The sequence below is a fragment of the Orycteropus afer genome, unplaced genomic scaffold (genome assembly GCF_000298275.1).
Source record: "Orycteropus afer afer isolate SDZICR_OR568_19922 unplaced genomic scaffold, OryAfe1.0 scaffold00018, whole genome shotgun sequence".
NCBI classification, from domain to species: domain Eukaryota; kingdom Metazoa; phylum Chordata; class Mammalia; order Tubulidentata; family Orycteropodidae; genus Orycteropus; species Orycteropus afer.
In genome coordinates, this window is record NW_006921605.1 from 19,115,530 (window position 1) to 19,133,563 (window position 18,034).

An 18,034-nucleotide genomic window follows, 5' to 3' on the forward strand; every position below is an offset into this window, starting at 1 on the left:
TGTTGCATTGTGGTAAATTGTGGTCAATGACATGAGACAAAGTATATGTGAACTGCTGTATCGAGAGTGATTTTGCTCTGTAAATCTTCACCCAAATCTAAATAAAATAAAATTTAAAAAAAAAAAGATTACAGCCTTGGAAACCCTACAGGGTGATTCTGCTCTGTCCTGTAGGGTTGCTGTGAGTGGAAATGGACTCAACAGCAAGGGTGATTGTTATTGTTGTTTTTATGAAGGAACCCCCTCAGTTCATTTCTAGGATTGAAGGAACTAAATTTATTTAATGGTGGGCCATTATCCAAGCACTATCCTATGTGAATTTAGTCAGTAGGGGATTAAAATTTCTTCCCCCATACAAATCCCTTCCACCTAAAACCAACCAAGTCTGTGAGGAGTAAGCAGTGTACACCAAGAGCCTAGGGCACCAAATCCCTTCTCTGATGCGGTGACAACTTTTCCAGAGCAGCATGAAGGCCCACGATCAGCTTCCCTGTGCCTCACAGTGCACCCCAATCTGCCAAGTTCCTAAATCTGCGTTTCTCCTGTCAGGCGGACCATAATAAGCGATGGATACGGAATGTTCAGATAAAGATAGCTAGATCAGTTCCTTCCTGCCATCCATTCTCCTTGACCTCTCTGAGACATTTCATACTGTTGATCAAGTCCTCTTTCATGGAGTTCTCTCCTGTGCTGACCCCTGTGACTCTATCCCAGCCCAGGGACCACTCTAACCACTTCTGCTTCTTTGCTCGTTCCTCTTCTTCCTGCACCCGCCGCCCCCCCGAACCTCAGTGTTTGCACTTTTGGCCTCTGGATTTCTCCCCTTCTCAAAGCTTCTCCCCAATGGGATAAACTTGATGTGTCAACTCTAAAGTGAAGGTTCCCAAATCTCTGTGTCCAGCTCCAATCTCTCAATCAAACCTTCAAGATATGTAGTTGTAGAGGAGCCCTGGTGGCCCAGTGGTTAAAGTGCTCACTGCTAACTGAAAGGCCGCTGGCTCGAACCTTTCACCAGAGAAAGACGCGGCAGTCTGCTTCTGCAAAGATTTACAGCCGTAGAAACCCCATGGGGCAGTTCTACTCTGTATTACAGGGTCACTATGAGTCAGAATAGATGGCAGCGGGTTGTTTTTGGTTTATGTAGTTGTTAAGTACTCGGCTCTAGGATCAAACTGCCTGGGTTCAAATCCTGGCTCTACAACTTCCTAGCTTGACCTTGAACATGTTAATTAACCTCTCTGTAACTCAGCCTCCTCATCTGTAGAGTGCGAATAATAATATCTATCTCATGGAGTTATCTAAAGAATTAAATGATATAATTTGGGTAAAAAAAATAGAATGTTGTTATAGTGTTCCATCAGGGAGATTCTGACTCATACTACATAGGACAGAGTAGAACTGCCCTGTAGGTTTCTTAGGCTATCATCTTCATGCAAGCAGACTGCCTCATCTTTCTCCCATGGAGCAGCAGGTAGGTTTGAACAGTTGATCTTTAGGTTAGCAGCCAGTGCTTAACCACTGTGCCACCACGGCTCCCTAAAGAGACTAGACTAGTACCTGACATATAGTAAGTGTTCAATGAATAATAATACAGGTCCACAGTCCTTTAGCCAAAATCCTTGGGGCTAAAAAGTATTTCAGAATGCAAACTTTTTGGATTGAAAGTGGTGATTCAGTGCCCTTTCCCACTACACATGAGGCCCCCATGGTGTCTGGACAGCACTGCCCTGGCAGAGGCAGTGTGCTCACCAGGACTCCATGCATGCCCCTGCATTTCATAGCCTCTATGAGTTAGGAGGGAGCCCTGGTGGCATAGTACCTAAGGCATTTGACTGCTAACCAGAAGGCTGGCAGTTCAAACCCACTGGGCACTCCTTGGAATAAAGATTGGGCAATCGCAATCTATTTCTGTACTGATACTGCCTCGGAAACCCAAGGAGGGGTCACTATGAGTTAGATCCAACTTGATGGCAGTGAGGTTTTTTTTTTTTTAGTTGGGAGCCTTATGACTAGTACTGACCAGGAGTCAGGAAGAGAATTGAGATCCACACTCTCTTCCTTGGTGGCCACATGTTCCAGATGATAGAGTTGTAAGACAATGGATTTTCCATCTATCTGGGCCCTCAGTGACTGTGGGGAGTACCATCCTCCTCCCTCACAAAGGTCATTGCAGTGTAGTAAATTACTTAGTGTGGCTTTTCTACCCAAAAGTCTTTGTAAACTCCAAGATGGGATTTTCTATGAGCAACTGAGGAGCTCCTGATTGCTGAAGTTGTCCACCTGGAGTATTTCTGTTGGGCGTGGCACAAAACAATGTTCTAGGAGGTGCCCACTCTCTCTCAGGTGCTTAGAGTTCTGATGCTATGATTGGCTAGTTTGGCCACTCTGCCGGGCTCAAAAGGAGGTCTCCTAGAGGCAGAACTCTCTCTCTGACTGCTGGTTGAGGAAGACGTGCTGCTGAAAGAGACACATGCTGCTGGGAAAGAGACGCGCATTGCTGAGTGAGACACCGAGGGACACGCACTGCTGGGGGAGAGACTGTGAGAGACTGTTGGCTGAGGGATGGTGGGCTGGGAGAGAGACTGAGCGTTCTTCCTGAACTTGAGTTGTAGCCTGGTGCTTCCCTAATAAACCCCGTAATCCGTGAGTTCTGTGTGGCCACTGCAGCGAATTATCGAACCCAGGAGAGAGGTGGTAGGTGCTTTGGGAGGAACGGTTGGAAGAAAGACTGGAGGGAGGCAGCATGTCTGGCCTGTCAGGAATAGGCCTTGGGCTATTGATAGTAATTCTGTCTTCCTCTTGTAGGATTAGAGGAGGTCAGAACATGTGGCCTCCTTGCCGTTTTTGCAGTCATGTAACATGATCGAGAAATAAACTTTCATTCCATTAAAGCCACTGAAATATTGGGGTTTATTCGGTAACACAACACAAGCTAGTTACTCTAGCTATTCTCATCTTTCACTGACAAGTATGCCTTTTCATAACGGGTGGAATAAATAAGGAGCTACACAGGCTCAAGCCTCTGAGTTCTGCTTGATTCTTTTCTTCTCCTCCCCCTCAGAGCTTGCTTCCCATCTCCCTACCACACCCTCACTGAGCCCCTTTCCCCTCCCCCTTGGGTTCCTAAAGCAGCATTTGGACCTCTCGGCTTCCTCCTTTCAGTCCGCTCACATCCCTTTCTTGTTATAAACATGACCAGTGATACCCAAGACCTACAGAGTAAAGTCTAACTCCTCAGCTATCATCCGGAGTGCCCTGGAAGGCAGGCTCATTCACACTGTTCCCTACAGGAACTCGCCTCTGCAGCCAGATGGATGTCCACCTTACCTCTCGAGCTAGGTCATATTCATTCCTTCCCCAGGCCTCTAATTATTCTTCTTCCTTTCCACCTAACTGACCTTTGACAAGGTCTTTAGGTAATGAAAACTGTCTGTAGTAACCAAAGGTTGATGGTCTGAATCTGCAGCCACACCACAGAAGAAAGGCCTGGGGTTCTGCTTCCATAAAGATGACAGCCAAGGAAACCCTATAGAGCAGTTCTACTCCGTAACACACGGGGGTGCCATGAGTCAGAATTCCATCCGACGGCACGAGACAACCAACAACAAACTTTCACACATCCTTCACAGCCTGGACAAAGTACCACCTCCCCCAGAAATGACCCACAATGCCTTCAGCTCGACCTCCTACCTTACTTTCCTGGCCCCATAGCACTTACTATCTGTACTGTGCATTTAGGCACAACCACGTCCCACCTTAGTTTGTACTTCTCATTTCCTGTTTCCTGGAATACAGGGAACATGCCTCCTATTTGTTTTGTGTGTCTAAGAAGCTTGACTATAAGCACACGTTGAGTTGAATGAAGAGGTGCTACAGTTTCTGAGAAAAAAGTTTCCATACAAAAATTCAGGTCTGGGCAGGTTCAAGTCCCCTGGCCCGCCATAGCCAGTGTGGTGAGAGGAACACTGAGAGCCACGCCCAGAGAGACAGTGCAGGCCTCTGGTTTGAGCTACAGACTCAGGAACTCAGCAGGAATAAGAGTAACCAGCAACAACACCAAAGTGAAGCAGAAATAGGACCTTCTCAAAGTCTAAACTTAACAGTTGAACATGTTACCCAAAAGGGCTCTCAAGAATCCAGAAAAATCAAACTGTTTATTAGACAAAGGTTTGAGAACTAATCTGACCTGGCAAAGGTGTCATTTAGGCACCATCCCACATACTTCTCCCTGATTCTATATTGCTCCTGCTCCCCTGTATTTGCTATACACACCCCACATCTTTGACACTGGAGTCCTACTTTGCCAAAGATAGTAAATGGATGAGAAGGGGGAAAAGAGCAACCAAAATAAACATGGTATTTGTAAAAATGACTCAGAAAAGTTCTGCGAGATCACTGGAAGACAAGAGTATACAGTAACTTTCTTACAAAATATAATGCTAGGCTTCTACGTTACTTTCAACATGTTTTACTTTCAAACTAGCCAGTCCATAACAACCCTGAAAGAGAAGGAAGGTCCTAAAGAACCAGTTCTATCGTAGTAAAAGCAAAATGGAGTGGTCTCAATCCCTGACCTGCTTGGGGAACAGCTCCTGGAGCTCTCTTCGTCTAGACGTGACAGCCAAGGGCCTGTTCCGCACACACCTGTGATGAAGAAAGCAGCTCTTCCACTTGGAAGACCCACCAGTGAACATCTGGAGGGTCAGACCCAGATGCTGAGGTCTTTTCATAGCCTCAACCTCCCATTTTTTATAAAGATTCAAGGGAAACAGGGATCAGTGGAAATAAGGATTATATTTCTTCCTCCACTGGAATTTTCAACTAGGTTAGCTTCAGAAGGTTGCAAAGGACCATCAGATAGACAGGAACAACAATCCAATAAAGGTAGAAAAACCTCAACCCCTTCAGTTCCATGACCTGATTAGAAGTTTTCATCAGAGCTCATACCCACAACACCAGAACACCACAGAAGCGATGCTATCACCACTACTTTACACTTGTACATTCGTTTTACAATGTACAAGATTCTTCACATCCTGCCATTGATCTTACAACAACCTTAAGAGAGAGACTCAATGGTTATTACCATGTCTATATTTCAGATGGAAAAACCAAGGTTCAGAAAGGTTATATGACTTACACATGGTCAAATTACTGTGACCATAATACTATGAGTCATAAAATCTGAGTTTGGTTCCTAGCTCCACTCAATAACTTTGTGAATGAGCTTTGGAAACCTTAAAGTGTTATGTACATTCCATTGTTGTTAACTCTGTAAATTGTTGAAAGCACTCTGTCAACTGGAAAATCCTATATTAATGGATACTAATAACTCAGTGACTCCCAGGCCAGTGCTTTTCTCAGTATACAAAACTGTCCACCCCACAGACAACCAGCACCCACTGATGGTGCACTGAGATGACAACTGCTGAAGGGATGCTATACATCATGACCTGCAAAACCAGCCACAGTCCCCCCCATACTCAGGACACTCAAACACTGAGCAACAGTCAGCCAACCCTCACCACACTGTAGGCTTCCAGGGACCTAACGTGCAGGAGAGAGAATACAGAGAACACAGATCCTACCTCCAAGCCCATAGTTTATGGCAGGCACTACTCACTGCCCAAGCACTTCCAGAGCTGCTCAAAATGCTTATTTGTTCTCAAGCATTCTCTTTTTCAACTTTTTACCTAGCTTGTTTACTTAGAGAAAAGGATGTCTGAAGTACTGCCAAGTAGAGATATTAACTGAGGTTTTCCAGTTTTTCCAGGCCTCAGCCCCAAAACAATTTTGTCAGTAAGCCTACAGCTCTTCTGGCTCTCTTGCTGGGCCATGCTTGAGCCCCACAAAATTGTGTCAATTTCAACTATGCCTTGTAGCCACCACTGCCATTTTCACACTGAAGGGCTGTTTCCCTCTGCCAGCACCATTTCACACTTAAACAACCTTTCCTGCTAGCTCAAAATACTTGGTTACTTTCAAATGGGACTCTGTGATTTGAATCTTTTGTCCGACTTGATGCCCAATTTGGCATCTCTTAGCCTTTTAAATTAGGTTTTAATCTTCCATTCCTGCTCTTGCAAAGCGTGGGCCTTCTGGTGGGAGAACTGCTAACAGAGAAAATGGTTTCATCTTATCCCAGGCCTAAGCTAACAAAAACAACAACAACGATAAATGTGAATTTACTCTGTAAACTGTAAAGTCCTATGTTAATGGATTAGTAACATCTCTAGACTCTTTACTACACTGAGCTGTAAACACCCCCGTACATGCATGTCCCCAGCCCACATGCACCAAGACCTGGTCCCTTTCCACTTTTAGGATTTTGCTGAAGAACAACTCTCCTGGTCAGAAGCTGAACCTCTACTACCTAAGAGAAACCATTCCATCACCATAACTTCATGACTGGGAAAAGCTATTGTGACATTTTTATTGTCTTTTTATCCAATGTTAGCATAAAATCCGAGCTTTAATTTCTAAAAAAGCTATGCATAGATGTCCCACAGCTTCACATTTCCCCCAGATCCCCCTGTCCCTGCAACAGAATCCTGAGATAGGATTCCCACTGAGGAATGTATCACAAGGCCTCGAAACTCATCACCTGTGTGAAAGGAATGAAGGTACCAACAAATCTCCAAACATATACTTAATTTCTTGCCCCAAAGAGCCATAGTCCTTCATATTTAGTACAGAAAGCTGTGATCCAATACAACTGCCACTAGCCACATATGACTACTTAATTAAAATGAAATAAAATTTAAGAGTCAGTTGCTCAACAGCCGCTTGTGGTGATTAGCTACAGATTGGAGAGAATAGATACAGAATACTTCCATCATCACAGAAAGTCCACTGGGCAGCACTGAACGAGGCTGTTGATGAATAACACTGCCGTGGGAAATGGTGACTGGAGGCACAGAACACACGTCATGAGTAACCAGTGGGCCCTACACGCTCTCTACAACAACTTACGTGGGAAGTGAATTCTGCACTCTTCCGGCACCCGTATTAAAAAGCACTTTTAGCTTTAAGGGGAGATTTGATTCCTTACCAAAAATTTCTTTTTCTCACTGGCCCCTGCACATGGGCTTGTTGTTACTGTGGGGCTGCTCGCAAGGGCTGGGCTGCTGCTGTTGTGCTTTTTCTTTAAAAACAAAAAGACTGAGGTTAATTTATATCCTCCAGGCAACAGAAGTTTGACAATACTCAAGTAAACCATGGGTCCACAGGGCCAGCAGCTCTCCTGGTTATCTCCTAACCAGCACTCAGTGTTTTTCACAGCCTTCTCCCTTCGTAGCCACTTTACTCCAGTGACACAGTAGCAGGCACAGTAAAACATCAAGACTCCTCTTACAACAGACCTTAGACTTTAAGCAGAAAGATTCCTAAAAGATAATCCCCCTTCAAGAACTGGAGACCATCCATCCCTCCTCTTCCCAGCCTGGTCCTTCTGGGTCTTCCAACTCAAGAAAGCTTCCCCTAGTCACCCCTAGCCAGTATCCACACAAATAGTCCAGTTTGGAGGAAGATCAGCTGACTGGAGCGCATTAGCAAGCACACTCCACAGAGGAAGACAGGAAGGAAAGTGAGGTCATTAGGCTCATGCTGGGGGAGGGGACTCACTTCTGGTAAGAATGCTCCTTCCAAACGCAGCTTTGAATGCAAACAAGTTGCAGCAAGGGAGAGCCCACAGTTAGATAGAACAATGTATGAAAATAATACGAGAATGGGCCCTAGTCTGTTATTCCCCCAGCTCCATAAGGTAACCACAAAAATAAAAGCAGCATTTGAAACTAATCTTTGTGTTACCACACGAAGCAAAAGGACTCAGGGCCCCTACTATTCCCAGAGGCAGGAAATACTCTGGGAGGTCAATCTAGCAGACCCCAGATAGAAAACCCTCTGGGGCCTTAACGTTCTCCAGGAACCAAGGGTACTTCCTGAAGAATTGATGGACAAGGTGCAAAGGAGAAGACAGGGGATTCGCTGATAACAAAGAGAACCACAGGGGAGAATATCATGGAAAAATTCTCATCAAACATGCCCAACTGATGCAGCACTAGAAACCTCCTGGGGAGGAAAGTGCCCTTTCATTCACTCCTCTCTACAGGCCTAGGTGCTCAGGAAACAGGGAGGGAGAGGACAGTGGAGGCGAGAAAGATTCTCAACAGCACACAAGGTTAAATGTTACCAAAAATAAGAACTGTTTTCCTATAGACGCAGATATAAGGGGAAACAACTATAAACAATAACAACACAAAATCACTCACTGTTGCCCTTACAATATATGAGATGATCTTTTAATAAATGGTTTTCCCTCCCTAGCTATATTTCACGTAAGCTAATACCAAAATTAACTGTTCTTGAGCATGTACGACTAAGAGTAGCTAAAACCCTTCTGAGTTGGGGATCATAAATCTGGATAAAATATTTCCCATATAAAGTAAAGAACAAGAATAAAAGAATGATACGAGCACTGTCTCCACCATAAGTGAAGGAATTCTTATTCCCTAAAGATGAAAACTATTGAGGTCAGATGCACAAAGCTCTGGTCTCCAGATCATGGACCTACATCTTGGTTGGTATGTATCATTTAGCATTTAACAGACTGTGAAAAGAAAGGGGCCAATAGCAATCAAGGCTCCTATTAAAGTACCCTACTTCTCAAACATTTCCCACATGAAAATCCCTCCCTAATAAATATAGCCAGTACACACACCTGCCTATTTGGGTGACCCGTGTCCTTGCTCTTCATGGTCTCATGTCCAGGTAGCCGGGAACGTCGGCTCATCTGGAGGGCCACTAGATCCTTCAAGATCGAATGCAATGCTTCTTGTTCGTCTGCAATGAAAAAGCACACATGGGCTAAGATACTTAAACACAGATCAGCAAAAGTACTTTCACAAGTCACATGAATAACAGAGAGTTCTGCCCAAGTGAAATGACAGACCCTGTAACATGGCTCTGCAAAGTAGGTAACTGAGGTCAGACTGTGTCAATCCGAATTTTAATCAGTTCTTAATAGCTCTTCAATCAGACTTCTGGCCGTAGTTACTAATTCCTGGGTGTGTGTGTGTGTGTGTGTGTGCATGCACGGTCACACACTGAAGCAGAGCAATTATGTCCAAAGCCAGAGAAACTCCACAAGAAAAGAGATGAGAAGTTGGTGTGAAGAACATAGCACAGCGTGGCAGACAACTGAATGAAAGTTAGTAGAGATATGATGAAGGGACAGTATCAGTCCCAAACCTATTCTTAAAACATCATATGTAGGAGAGCACATTTTAAAAGGTAGCAAACAAGGACCTCATGTAGCTGCTTTGAAGATAAGTTGTTTTACAAGCCTAGCCTCTGAATTCCCCCAACCCTTTATAAGTTTATAGGCCCTCTGCTTCCCAGAGGGAAGTCAAAGGGCAGTTCTATTGTTTTTCTTCCCTAACTGACCAAGCAATTGCATTGTCTCTGCCTTATTGGCATTATTTTCAATCTCTTTTTTTGAAATACAATATAATGTTAGAATTCTCATGCATTGAGGACAATGGTCAAAACCCAGAACCCAAACCAGTCTAATGCCATGTTTTGCAAAAATTTCCCAGGTCCTTCGAAAGATCCTCGTCCATCCAAATAGCACTGAATGGACTTGAAAAATGAATAAATAGTTTGAGTTGAAACTGAACCTGCCCATCTAGAAGGGAACGTGAGGATGAGCTGTTACACTCTGCTGTGGTGACAAGTGAGTCACTTGGAGCACATCTTAAAAGCAGTAAGTTTTATGAAAGACTCCACCCAAGGAGAGTGCCGTTATCTCCCGCCTTTATCACTGCCCTTGGAAAGGAAAGAATAGCACAAAGTATAGGCAGTAGACTCACCCCACTTCTTTCTCCCATGCTATCTGCCTCTCCCCACTTCCTAGACTGAATGTGCTCAGGTGCCCTTTGCCCTTTGAGGAGGTGCAGGAAAGGAGGCAGAAGGGTGCCTACGAAGAGATTCCTGCCTGTTCAGAAAAGTGAAATCAAATTTACATCTTGTAGGAAAAGCAACCATAGTGTCCCACACAATTCCACTTCAAAATATACACAGAAGGATGTATGAAAGTCACAGAGCTGTACTACCGAAAGTACACGGTAAAGGGAATAATGAGTGAGGAAGAAGTGGGTACCTATGGAAAGACATCCATCAAGATTAAAATGCAGAGATTCCATCAATTATCCTATATTTTATATTAATTTCCTTAGAGGCTCCTTAAAAAAAGGGAACTTGCTTATTGTTTTTTGTTTTTTTTTTAACTTCTCAACCAAGATTTAAAAACTAGAGCATAGCACCTAAGCTAGGAAGATCAGTTTATACATTAAATTGGCATATATACATATATATGTTGTTGTTGCTATGTGCCGTCGAGTTTGACCTGACTCATAGCAACCCCTCCTTGGGTTTCCGAGGCAGTATCACTATGGAAGTAGATTGCCCCCATCCTCCTTCAGAGGAGTGGCTGGTGGGTTTGAACCACCAGCCTTCTGGTTAGCAGTCAAGTGCCTTAGGCACTATGCTACCAGAGCCTCTATACATATATATATATATTTGTTGTTGTTGTTATTTGCCATCGAGTCGGCCCGACTCATAGCGACCCCTCCTTGGGTTTCCAAGGCAGTATCACTACGGAGGTAGGAATGCCCAACCTTCCTTCCGAGGAGTGGCTGGTGGGTTTGAACTGCCAGCCTTCTGGTTAGCAGTCAAGTGCCTTAGGCACTATGCTACCAGAGCCTCTATACACACACACACACACACACACACACACATATGCCAATATGCCAATTTAATATATATATTAAATTAATTGGGCCAATTGTAACAATAAATTGGATAAATGTGAAAAGGATGATGACTGAGTGGGTGTTTTCTAAGGTGCATCCAGGGAAGCAGGAGCAGAACACAGTTTTCAGTGTCAACATCATCACTCTTAGAACGGAGGATTCCCGTTGTTGTCTGAAGTCAGACACATGCACGCAAAACCACCTTTCAAATCACATCAACAAGTGTGACTGGAGAAACCACTTCTAATTCTGGAGAAGATGATGCTACCGTAAGAGCTGGTTTATCAGGTTGACAAATTCTGTTTCCAGGAAGCTAACCAATTCCTGGCATTACTTAATAGATAAGCTTGTTTGGCATTTTCAGTGCTCAGCACAGAGTAGAGAGACGGTAGGCACCATCCCCTGAAATCAGGGACAAGTGACACAAGTGAAGCAGAGTTAGAGAATGTGACTGAGTGCCAAAGCAGAGTACACTGCTAGAGGCAGACAGGCTCTCAAATGATCCTTCAAATTGAGAACATGGATAAAGACAGGTGGTCAATCAAGCAGCTCTTTGGGGCATTTCTTCCTAGATCGAGATGGTAACTAAATTATCAGCATTCTTTCAACAGCATTTCTTAAAAATGAAAAACAAATGAAAAGAACCTTTTAAAACAAACAGCAGTTTTCTTAGAGTGCAATAGTTGGTTAGGAAAATTACCTTTGTAGTCAGCAAGTGCTGGGTTTAAGTCCTGAATCAAATTACAGACTAGCTGGGAGGTCTCGAGCAAATCACTTTTTCTCCCTAAGCCTCAATTTTCCCATTTGTGAAACGGGGATAATAAAAGTAAAATTTCATAAAGCTGCTGTGAGGGTTAAAAGGAAAAAAAAAATACTTATAAGTCATTTTTCATGGTCCCTAACACTTAGTAAAGGAGCCCAGGTGGCACAGTGGGTAAGGCATTTGGCTGCTAACCAGAAGGTCGCAGTTCAAACCCACCAGTTTCTGTGTGGGAGGAAGATGAGACAATCTACTTCCATCAAGATTTACAGCTTTGGAAACCCTATGAGGGTCGCTATGAGTCAGAGTCAATTTGATGGCAGTGGGTTGGTTGGTTTGTTTAACACTCAATAAGGTGAGCCCTGGTGGCGCAAGGGTTAAGCGCTTGGCTGCTAACTGAAAGGTCAGCAGTTCAAACCCACAAGACGCTCTGTGGGAGAAGACCCGATGATCTGCTTCCATAGATTACAGCCAAGAAAACCCTACGGGGCAGTTCTACTCTGTTCTATAGGGTTGCTAGGAGTGACCTGATGGTACACACTAACACCACTCAGTAATGCTTAAAAAAAAAAAGCTAACCAGAAGGCTTGCGGTTCAAACCCACAGCTACTCCTCGGAAGGAAAGGTGAGTATCCGTAGTGATACCACTTCAGAAACCCAAGGAGGGGTCACTATGAGTCGGACCCAACTCGATGGCAGTGAGCTTTTTTTTTATTATTATTACCGTCATCAATAGAAAAAGACTGGAGAACACATAATGTACCCAAATACTTAATTATAATTCTGGATTTTTATTAATCATTAGCAATAATTATTTGCTGAGTACCCATTATAAACCAAAAAGCAGACTCACTGCCATTGAGTTGATTCCAACTCACAGAGACCCCCATTGGGTTTTCAAGGCCATAAATCTTTTGGGAAGTAGACTGCTCCATCTCCCTTCCACGGAGCAGCTGGTGGGTTTCAACTGCTGACCTTCTGGTTAGCAGCCAAATGCCTTATCTACTATGCCACCAGAGTGCCTTACCTATCACATATATTAGAAAAAATTAAGATACTTGGAGGTGTTCAAACTTAACAATAAAAGAACACAAATCGAGATATATAAATAGATTGAATTAGACAATATACACATCAAAATACATAAACGCAAATGTATAAAAATAAATTGTTTTCGAAGTGTGAGTAGCAAGAGTTGTATAGCTGATCTTACATGATACATTTACAAAATAAAGATTCTTTCAGAAAAGCAAGCTGTTCCAGCTATGCTTTTGGTGTCGTTAGCTGCCAAGAGTAGGCCCCAGACTCATGGTGACCCCACGCACAAGGGAAGGAAATGCTACCTGGTCCTGTGCCATTCCCATGACTGGTTGCAGATCAGACATTGTGATCCATGAGAGCTGAAATTAAAAACTGGAGAAGGAGAAAGGACGGGAGGAGTAAGTAAGTAAGGGGGAAAGGGGGAAGAAAAGAGGGTCAGAGATTGATCCTTAGCGAGTCAGCCTAATGAAGTACAGTGAGAAGGGGAGTTGGCAAAGGAGCCTTTAAAAGGATTGGAAAAAAACAAGAGTGGCACCACAGAAGTCAAGACCAGAGAAGGACAGCAGCAGGGGTAGTAGCCTGGCAGGTCCAACAGACTGGTAGAGGCAGAACAAAATTTTATAGAGAATTAAAAAGCTGGAGTTTTTTCCAGAAAATTGGAAGCAGTGGAAATCAGCAATTCATTTGTGAGCTTTACATGTGGACAAGTTGAGCATGCAGACTAGTACGCTATAACCACAGAAAGATTTCCTGAGGATGGGGGTGAACCCGCACATGTAACAGCTACTAACTAGGAAGATGTGCAAAGAGGAAGAAGTTAACTCTTGAGATTAAGACGTTAACAATCTAAGGTAGGGGAAGTATCCATAGAAAATAGAAAAGAAGGAAACTATGAAACAAGGATTAGAATACAGGCTTAAAACATGGAAGCTTGTAAGTTTCGGGCAGACACAGACCCGTAATTATCCACCAGCAAGGACCTTTTCTTCTCCTGATACCCTGACCTATGGTACAGAGCTGCCAAGCAACTTGCTCCTCTCTTTAGCTCCAGCAGGAAGTCATTCTTCCAGACTGAGCCATTACTTCTGTCTAAAAGCAGGGTCCATGGCACTTCCCATTTATGAATTCCTTTGGCTAATCACCCAGAAAAGTTTCCAGGAGCACCATGTTCCCCCGTAAACAATGTTGTCTTGCAGTGATGTCTGTTTACTATGTTAGACACTCCCTCTTTTCCATATCTACAAATCCACAAATTCATGTTTCTACCTAAGTAATGATGTTAATTCTTCATTTTGATAATTCTCTACCCAATTCTGCTAGACAGGCTGATCACACTGCTCACGCAGGATGTCCCATGATTCCGAGTGTACCTGTGTTGGATTTCATTACCTTTCTCTTCACGACATTGTACACACTTCCACTGCTTCTGCTCTGTCCATATCTGCGCCAACACTGTTTTACAGCAAGTATAACTAGACAGGAATGCCCGATCCTCAATTTACAAGAAACTTTTCTCCCTCGAGGACATGGCTGAACCTTTTCTAGATCTCAAAGTCAAATTCTGAAGTCTATTTTTCCAACAGCTCCTGTTTCTAGGCTACAATAGCCATTCAATATTAATTGATGGTTCAAAATTTTTTTTAATACATAATACAAAGTAAGTCATTCCTTCCTCATAAGGAATAATATACCTCACCACTATGTTTAATTTTAATGTTTATGAAATTAATGTAAAGGACTGGAGACTATAGGACTATGTGTGTCGACCCCAAAACCACTGAACCTATCTCTCCCCCCGAGCCCCTTTCTACACTTCTGACAAAGTACCTACAACATGTCATTGTACTTAATTGTTCACATGTTTCTGGTTTTCCTGACCTAACTATAACTTTTTGAGGACAGGATCTTGCAAGTACAGGGCCTAACACTGTGCCTGGCACATAGGAGGCACTTGATAAATGGGCAGAGACTCAATGAATAGCTAACATAGACAGGACCAGGAAAACTTCTTCTTATCCTCTGTATACTCCATTAAGCAATGCTCAGTTGGACAGATATTTACTTTTTACAAATGCCTAAAATTCCTTTTGAAAATCCACCTGTTATTATTATTATTTTTTTAATATCAGAAATCTAGTCATGACATAGCTATGTTGATTTGTTGATTTATTAGATTATGGTCCAAGTTTCAATCAAAACAATTACTAACTAATCAAGAGTCTACACAGACCAACTTCAGATTCTAGATAAACTGAATTGAGATGGGTCTAATTGGGAACTTCTGACAGAAACAGAGATGCAAGGTGTCTGCAGGTCACAAGGATTCTTACTTAAGACCAAGGTACCAAATCAGAACCAGACATCCTTGATTGTGTACTCAACACACTAGTTAAGTTTCCTGTAACCTTTCCAAACTATTACACTTTTTCAGTAATATTTCCCAGTAAGTTTCAGATTGCACATGTAAAAAGTCCAAATAAACACTAGTAAATTAGTCTCCTGTGTTATTAATGGCATTTGCCACTATAATTACTAAAGCTGGGATAGACTTCTAATGTGACCAAGAAAAAAATGACCAGCTATCCCAATTTCTTTTAATAGCCATAGAGTATCAAAGCCAAAAATAGAACATTTCCCATTATTTACAGGGATAAGTGTAGTTTCCACTAGAAATTTACTGGTGCTAACAGCCAATATAAAAATCTGACCTGCTTTTATTACAATTCCAAGTTGTCAAACAAGCTTGAGTTTAGAGCTTAGAGCAGCTCAGGAAAATATGACTGTTAACCAAAGAACCTGCAGGGCAGGGACTCAAAATTAGTTTTAGTCCTTTCCTCACTGGGGTGACATTTAACACACTTAACTAAAATATTACCAAGTCTGTGTTTCTCTCTGATCAACCCCTTGAGTTTATTTAGAACTATAGCACTAATAAAAACATATTTAGAACTAGAAACTAAAGCAAATTAACTAACCTGGGAATTTGAATTTCTACCATTTACATCACCAAAATAAAGACAGTATTTAAGACTGTGTAACCACAGAAGCAAGACTGGGCAATCTACTTTGGTAAAGATTTACCACCTCGGAAACCCAATGGGGGTCGCTGTGAGTCAGAATCAACTTGACAGCAGTGGGTTTGGTTTTTTTTTGTTTAAGTGTGTGTTTGTATACATATATCCTTGCTGAGCCCTTATCAACAAGGCAAATTAGGTGTCTGGAGGAATTCAAACTTAGCTCTAATAATGGATCAAGGACATTTCCAAAAAAGAAAGAGGAGAAAAACTTTGTAAAAAGTGCTGAAAAAAGTGAGGACAGCGGTTCTTAAACTGGCTTGCCTGACAGACTACAGTCACCAGGTAAGTTACTACCCCTGTCATTGCCTCAGTTTCTTCATCTAAAACTGAAATGGAGACACATGGAAAGACACTGAGTGAGTTCCTTAGTCCTTTCTGCTCTGGGGACTGACACTTCATTATACAATTCCTTCCCCCTCAACCTATAACCGTCTCTCCAGAATACACGTACACTTAAACTTTTCTAAACCGTCTTGAAACCAGCTACATCTTTTTTTGTGTCAGATAATGAAATGGAGCCAAGGTATTCGGGCACTCTAACTGGTTTGGCAGTCCAGAAAGTGGGGAGTGGGAGGTCGGCACACCCTCAAGTATTTCACACTCCCCTTTGGAACTTAAGGCTGCCTCCATAGGACAAAGAGGAAAAACTTATTAAAATTTGCATCACAAGGTTGTCATTATTTGCCATCAAGTTGAATCCAACTCTTGGGAACTCCATGTATAGGTTCATAAATCAGCTCAAAGATTTAAGGCAATCACCAAATTCCATAGCATAAGATAAATGTTTGAGCCTGTGGAGGAGACAAGAATTTTGTGTGCCCCATTTATAGTAAATATGTAATAAATATTTGTTGAATTATTTATTGAAATACCAGACCTTCCTGGGTTCCTTTTACGCCCACTGTCATAGGAGACCTTCCCCAGAAGAGCAAGCATTTCTGAAGCAAACCATAGGAAGGAAACAGTAAACCCAGCAAATGAATAAACCCTTCCCATACTAGATGAAGGATGGTATGAAACACAAGGCAATTCATTCAAAGCCAGTGCAGAGATGGCCACAAAAGAGTATCTGGCCAGTGTGACATAGCATACACTTAACCTCTACAAAAATGATTTGACCTTGCTATGAGGCAAAGCCAACATCAATGTTCCCTCTTCATAAGGGGTACTGCACAGAAGCAATGAATGACTTTGCAAAGGGTTCTTCTTCCACTGAAGCTCACCCTCTATTACTGACAATACCAAGTATTTTGAAAAACTTGTGACTGCAGGCAACAGTATCCCACTAACTGTCCCAACGAGAAAAGCGAAGGACATCTGAAGTATTATTTGTTTCTTAATCTAGTCCAATAGTCATGTGCTAAGTTACCAGAAAGGATATGAAACACAATTCAGTTCAAATGCTGCGTGTTGGAAACATTAAAAGCTTTCCTTAGATTACATCTTTGCAACAGAACTTGCAGGTATTGAGAAGACAGAAAAAATTTCACAGAGATTTATATTACTCTGCAAGTATTTCTCTCTCTCAAAAGTTACATAATTCCAGTGATATCTCAAGATAAAAATAATGGGTGTAAAACACCGAAACTGGATTTTTGAGAACAGGATATGAGTTATAACTGGCAGCACCCGACCAATTCCTAACTTCCAACAACCTGCGTGCATTTCTCAACTGCGCGGTTTAGCACAGCAGTGATTCCCGCTGTAATCGCTTCCCAGCCTGTCTCCCCGCACGCCCTCCCCCAGCGCTGGGGCGCGCACAGGGCTCGACAGCGAGCCCCGGGAGCGCTCACAGGCCGGCCTGTGTGAGCAAAGGGAAGGAAATGACACAGGCAGGAAAAAAAAGCAAATCAAGGAAAAGACACAACAGCAGCTGGGCCTGCACCAGCCTCCAGCCCGGGCCCACACTGTGCTCTCGCTCCCCCACCCTCGGGCTCGCGATCCGGCTCGCCCGGGCCAACGCGCGCTGCCCCGCTGAGCAGAAGCCCGCGCTCCCCGCCGCCCTTCCCCGGGATGCGCCCGTCGCGCGGCCCGGAAGGAAGACTGCGAACTGAGCTCGGACAGCGGGCCCCGGTGGGTCCGGGCGCCAGAACCCCCGCCCGGGCCGCGGATTCGCGGAGGGACCGCCGGCCGGCAGGCAGTCCGCAGCCGGGGCTCAGCGGGCGTTCCATGCCTGTCAGGCGGTGGCCCAGGGTCCTCCTCCCCCCTCCCCCGGGCCGGGCGGGGCGGGGCGACGCGGAACGGCGCGGGCACAGGCCGGGGCGGTGGCGACACTTACCCATGGTGGCGATGGCGGAGGCGGCTCGGATCCGAGAGTGTCACCTCCGCAGCTGGGGCTGCATGCC

At 43.7% G+C, this 18,034-nt stretch overlaps 1 protein-coding gene across 1 annotated transcript in view; it reads right to left on the reverse strand.

Annotated features, from left to right (window-relative positions):
• Positions 1–17,971, reverse strand: part of MAP3K3 (mitogen-activated protein kinase kinase kinase 3) — a 69,155-nt gene extending 51,184 nt beyond the window's left edge. Inside the window, exons 1-3 of the mRNA XM_007959738.2 lie at positions 17,617–17,971; positions 8,720–8,841; positions 7,052–7,144 (exon numbers count right to left, since the gene is read on the reverse strand). Of these exons, the coding sequence (XP_007957929.2) occupies positions 7,052–7,144; positions 8,720–8,841; positions 17,617–17,971 (570 nt within the window). The remainder of the gene's footprint in view (positions 1–7,051; positions 7,145–8,719; positions 8,842–17,616) is intronic.
• Positions 17,972–18,034: the final 63 nt, after the last annotated feature.